The sequence below is a fragment of the Eurypyga helias genome, unplaced genomic scaffold (genome assembly GCF_000690775.1).
Source record: "Eurypyga helias isolate BGI_N326 unplaced genomic scaffold, ASM69077v1 scaffold15730, whole genome shotgun sequence".
Lineage (NCBI taxonomy): Eukaryota > Metazoa > Chordata > Aves > Eurypygiformes > Eurypygidae > Eurypyga > Eurypyga helias.
The window spans coordinates 369-6,557 of NW_010227756.1; the positions used below are offsets into that span (position 1 = coordinate 369).

Consider the following 6,189-nt stretch of genomic DNA (forward strand, 5'->3'; position numbering starts at 1 on the left):
CTTCCGCTCGGAAAAGATAGAAACGGAAAAAATATAGGAAATTCTAGGAAGATTAAGGGGATTTTTTTTGTTTTAGGATAGTCTCTTTGAGCACGTGTGTGCCAGCCTCCTAGAGAAGTGTTGTCACAGGAGAATTTTTGCAAAGAAAAGTTCACGGCACTGAAGAAGTATAAAATTGGCTGTTTTACTTATGTTTAAAAAAAAAAGTCCTCACACCTGACTAAGGAACTGGGCCTTTCTCAAGTTTTTTCTTCAGTTTTGTGGTATTGTAACAAATAGCTTAAAAAGCCTTTAAGAAAAATGGTGGCTTTTATTTAAGTTCCATAAAAATCTTCCCATTTTCCACCCTTAATTAAAAACAATTAAATTAGGGTTAGACAGCCATGTACTCAAATTATTCTAAGGTATATTATGTGTTTATAGAATAAAGCTGTTGCTTCCCCCCCAATAACATGATAATAATGGCATAATCTGCTTTCTTCTCAAAAGGCACAAGGAGGATTGGTGAACTACGACCAGTACACAGGTAAAAAACACCACACTTCTTAAAAATACTGTGCCACAAGATTTTAAAAGTCGGGTATAGGAGTCATCTCCAAATGAATTCCTAAATTTACTTTGTTTTCAGCAGAGCTGAAGAGCATCCTAGGTCACAGTGGCAAAAGAAAGGCTCCTGAGCTCCTTTCTGATGGACCTTCTTTCAAGCGCCAAGCTACTGTTCACCCACACCTCCTGGTAAGTTTGTGGTAATTTTTTCCATGCCTTTATTTTTCAGTTTGCTTGGTCTGATCAGAAACTACCAGATACAGCTATACCTCTAACTTTCTGGGGCTTGTTTTGATTTCCTTTTTTTCCCCTTGCAGACACCACCCCAGACACCAACTTCTATGGATAATATGGAGGAGACTCATAAAAATGACCCGAAGCATGACAGCAGTTCTGATCTGCTTCAGAACATCATAAACATCAAGAATGAGTCGAACCCCATTTCTCTGAACACTGTGCAGGTTAGCTGGTTGCACAGTGTCTCCAGTCACAGATCGCCCGGTGAGCAGTACCAGGACAGCCCGGGAGCACAGGCTTTCTCCCCATCCCAAAAGTACCAAGCATTCCAAGACCATACCTCCCAGCACATGCTTGATCCGCCACAGCATTACCAGTTTCCTCCGTCCCAGAACCAAGATTTGTCACAGGGCTATCCTTCGGACACCTCCCTGGAGTACAGGCCGTTTGCTGCCAGTGACCAGTCTCCTGGCTACCAGCAGAACACCTTTGAGAGCCATGAACTGCAGTACTGCCCATCACAGAGCTTCTCCTCCCTTTTGAATGACTCTGAGGGCTCGGAGGGCATCTCTGCTCCCCTCCAGCCGCTGACCAGTGCCCACCCGCAGGCTGAGGTCGGCCCCCACCCTCCGAACTTAAGCTTGCTTTCCAGTAACGTCTGTGGTAGTCTGGAGCGCAGCGTCTCTTTGGCTAGTTTGAATGTCTCTCTGCCTGACCAGAACATCACCAGAAGCACAACCCAGCTGGGCAAGTCATTTTTCCAGTGGCAGGTGGAGCAGGAGGAAAACAAACTGGCTAACATCTCTCAAGACCAGTTCCTTGCAAAAGACTCGGATGGAGACACGTGAGTACTGTGTATCTTGGTGTTTCTGATGTGGGAGGTTGGGGAACATCTCTGTTTGGGTTTTGGTGGACCGTGGGGCTGTAATGGAAGCAGTTCCTTAGCAGTGTTGGTGTCACGAGTGCCATAGTTTTGCTAATGGGGTGAAACGCGTGGTCTCGCGGGTGGGCTGCGATGCAGGGTTGCAGCACACCGAGTAGAAAAGGTGTTTGTGTTGTCTGATGTCAGATACTTCCCGTTAGTCTATTAATCTAGTAAATGGGGAGAAAAAAAAGATTTGAATTGAGATGCTTTAAATTGCCCTGGTAAGAAGGTACCTGTGTCCCTGTCTTAGTCATGCTGGGAGAGGTCTGCAGCTGGCAGCACGACACCCCTCCCGTGTGTTCGGGTCTCTGTAGTGACTTGAGCCCTGGCTTATAGGGTGGTGTAACTCTGTGTTTCCCCTCTTTCCCGCAGCTTCCTTCACATCGCCGTTGCTCAGGGCCGACGAGCGCTCTCCTACGTTCTTGCAAGGAAGATGGCTGCCCTGCACATGCTGGATATTAAAGAGCACAATGGCCAGGTGAGCTTCTCAAAAATGTGTGCACCTGCTTTGTGCACCCGAGTGCTTCTGCGTGTCTGGACCTTGAGGAAGATGTGGTGGAATGCTTATTTAATATTAACCCTGAGATTTAGCCTGCATGCTAATATTAACCTTGAGCTATTGATACTGTTTGGGATCACCTTGAGCTGGTAAAACTATGTGCCCTGCTTCATTTGTCTGGGCTTCCTGGTATCCATAATCGCTGCTTAAATAATGCCAGGTAGCTAGGCTTTTTGTTTGTTTTAGTTGCTCGTTCCTGTTAGAGATCAGATGACTAACGGTTTAAATTTTCTTCTCTGTGTTTGCAGAGTGCTTTCCAGGTTGCTGTGGCTGCCAATCAGCACCTCATTGTGCAGGACTTGGTTAGCTTGGGGGCTCAAGTCAACACCACGGACTGCTGGGGTAGGACGCCGTTGCATGTTTGTGCTGAGAAGGGGCATGCCCAGGTCCTCCAGGTAAGAGGCAGGCGCGGGTCTGCCCTGACTGTTAACGCTCCTACTTCGTGTCAGTTGTCTTGGGGAAACACCAAAAATGCCACTTCTCTTTATCTTTCTCTCTGTGTAGCCTTGTGAGTATGTCTCAGGGCTCTAGAAGAATGGCTCAAAGTTGAGGCTGAATTTCACGTTAAGGTTCTCACCAACATTTTAATTTGGTGGAATCCCCTAGTCTATGAAAACAATAAACGCCTCCTTAATGCCATTCGTTCTTGCAGTAAGACTCTATACAAGCTTGAGGAAGCAATGTGTGGTTTGGATAAGGTCTAAATGCATATCTGTTCCCACTTTTGTAGGCAATCCAAAAGGGAGCCATGGGAAGCAATCAGTACGTGGACCTTGAGGCAACAAACTATGATGGTGAGTAGTTAAGAGTTTATAATTTACAGAGTTACTGGATGTTAGTGTTTTATAGCTGCTGATGTAAATGTTATCCTGGGTTAAGAAACAATAAAATGGAGCGCACCTTTGCCAGGTTGAAATTTACAGTTAGAATTGAAATTACATTACAATTGGCATATCTGTCAGATAAACACACCGTTAGCCTGTGCCTGGCAGGACCTCTTTGCTCTTACAGGTGATTGCAGTCTTTGACATGGGGAGTGTAGGTAGTAATTGGCTGTTGTGTAAAACGTTTGAGCGCCAGTGATACGTCGGTGGATACAGAAGCCGGAGTCTCTGGCATCAGAGAGCTGTTTTAATTGAACCTCTTCTCCATGTAACAGCTCTTTCTAATCTACACTTTGTAATAAAAAAATAACCCCAATCCTCCACCCCTAAAAAAACCCCAAACCAAACCGTAATTAGACATTGATTCTTTCTTGATTTGGTGGCTGAGAGCTCAGAGTAGGTTGCCACTTAACTCCTCTGGTGATGGGCAGCCTAAATCTCAAGCCACTCAGGAGTAGCCATTGCCACTTACAAACACGGAACTGCCCCTGGACTCGATTGGGGTAGCAGCTCCTTTATCCATCCTTTGAAACAAACGGGCAGGCAATGCTTCTGTATTGCCTTTGTTTGTTACTGATGATTTTTTGTAACGTTAAGGTTTGACGGCGTTGCACTGTGCTGTTCTGGCCCATAATGCTGTGCTGCACGAACTGCAGAACAGCCAGCCGCCTCACTCCCCTGAGGTCCAGGACCTTCTGCTGAGGAACAAGAGCCTGGTGGAAACCATCAAGACTCTGATACATATGGGAGCCTCTGTTGAAGCGAAAGTAAGTAAAACGGCTTTGTCTGAAGTGTCAGATCCAGAGAGAATGTGGAAGAATATGTCCCTTTCCCCCCCACTACATTTCGGCTTTATTACAAAGGAAGTAGACTAATTGGCAAGCTTCCCTACAGCTTAATTTACCCAAGTGGAATGGGAATGTTGCATTTATTCAGAGCAGGGTATTATCAATGCAAATGAACCCTGGAGGAGGAGGGAGGGTGACAGTCTAATTTCTGGACTAAGAATCATGCTAACGCTGGCTGCAGTTGTTGTGTCTTAAAAGTAAGAATATGTTTGGAGCGCTCTGAGGTGTCTGTAGTAATAGGGTGTGTGCTGATGATACCTCGTTCTTGAAGCATTTTAATTAAAACTGCTTACCTGTCCAGTTTAAGTCTGTGCTGGGCCAGACCATTGCTTGATTCAACATCTGATGTTTTGGCTGTGTAAGCTTATTGCCAAAGGAGATCTGGTCCATGGTTTATTAGATATTCATATTTAGATATTTGGATTGACTTTCAGTGAGTTGTAGTGCAACCAAGTTTGTGCAGCACTATGCAGTTACTCTGTTCTCTGTTTTATTTGTCTGCGTGTTCACCCTGGGTAGGTGAAGCGCCTGCAGGGGAGACTGACGGTTTTCTTGGGTTTTTTGGTAGGATCGCAAAAGTGGTCGCTCAGCTTTACATTTGGCAGCAGAAGAAGCAAACCTGGAGCTCATTCGTCTCTTCTTGGAGCTGCCCAACTGCCTCTCTTTTGTTAATGCAAAGGTATGGTAAACTCTTCCGGAATACAGATACAATACAGGATGTGCATGCCTGTGCCACTGCGAGTGTCCTGAGGCTCACGCCCCTGCCTGTCCCTCACGGAGCTGCTTTGCCTTCTCCAGGCTTACAACGGCAACACGGCACTCCACGTGGCTGCCAGCCTGCAGTATCGGGTGAGCCAGCTGGATGCTGTGCGCCTGCTAATGCGGAAGGGAGCGGATCCGAGTGCCAGGAACTTGGAGAATGAGCAGCCAGTTCATCTGGTTCCTGATGGCCTTGTAGGAGAGCAGGTAAAAAACAACCCAAAACCCAACAAAACCACCCTCTCCTATGCTCCCATCTGTCCCCATCTACACTAAAGTTTTATTCCTCTCCAGAAGTTTCTTTTGGATCTTGAGCTGCAGCTTTTAAGGAAGAGATATAGCAAATGCTGTTTGCTTCAGGGATCCTTGGGCTTAATGTGAGGATCAGGCAGAATATAGAGACCTGAAACTATAGGTTTCACTTATAGCTTTTAATTTTTCCATCTCAACAGCTTTTGTCTGTCAAAATAGTGTATTTTTTTTTCTTTGTAACCTTGTAACGTACATAGAAAGGTTATATCCCTTCTCTTGTTCAGTATGGCCCAAGATCATGCTTTTGTTGTTCTTGTCATAATTGGTGATGGCAGTTCTTGGGCCTGAATAACAGCTGAAAAATCCCTTTTCCTTGAAGCTGTACAAATACACGATGAAAAAGATGACTCTTGACTCAAGAAGCTAATAACTTACGCAACTGAGTAATTCTGTGGCCTTTTGTTGGTTCAAATGCTGTAAAATTGGGTCAGTTCTGCTGTAACTGAACTCGGAACCGAGGCTCAGATAAATGAGAAATGCAGGACAGGGTCTAGGAGTTTGGTTTTTTAGATTGACTCACTTCAGGATGATGAATATTAATGTGTTTTTCTTCTCTTCTCCAGATAAGACGTATCCTAAAAGGCAAGGTGATTCATCAGAGAGTGTCGCCATTTTAGGCTCCATGTTTCTTGGAGTTCAGCAACTCACACTCACTGTCAGTCAGGCAGTCCTAATGTATCTGTAAATAGACCATTTGCCTGGTGTGGGCAAATGTTAGTTGTTTCTATGAAACAAAAGTGTTTTGTTCACTATCATATAGTGGGTTATATCAGAGTGGGGGGAAAAGAAACCCCAAACTAACAAAACCCAACAATCGGATTCCTCTGAGCAAATGGGAATGTTTCATTCCCAAATACGTGGAACATTTGCCTGGATACCTGGATTTCATAGCTACAGCAAGACTGATTTTCATTTAAACAGCCATACAGATAACTTCTGGACAAGGATAATTCTACAGGAAATCTTTTTATGTAGGGAGGGCTGATACATGTCAACATTGCAGAGGTTTTTTTTTTGTTGTGTTTACTTAAAAGCATTTAAATATGAAGTGCAAGAGAAATAAAATGTTTTTGAGGTTGAACATTTATTTATGTAACTTTGTAGCTTTTTTCCAGTATC

At 44.5% G+C, this 6,189-nt stretch overlaps 1 protein-coding gene across 1 annotated transcript; it reads left to right on the plus strand.

Moving 5' to 3' along the window:
• Window positions 1-489: 489 nt before the first annotated feature.
• On the plus strand, window positions 490-5,856 carry NFKBIZ (nuclear factor of kappa light polypeptide gene enhancer in B-cells inhibitor, zeta; the record flags this gene model as incomplete). The annotated part of the gene is made up of 10 exons (XM_010157448.1): window positions 490-526; window positions 629-735; window positions 864-1,627; window positions 2,081-2,186; window positions 2,516-2,662; window positions 2,998-3,061; window positions 3,749-3,918; window positions 4,568-4,678; window positions 4,798-4,965; window positions 5,634-5,856. Coding segments are annotated over 10 exons (1,728 nt in total), but the record flags the coding sequence as incomplete, so codon positions are not given.
• Between the last annotated feature and the right edge of the window lie 333 nt (window positions 5,857-6,189).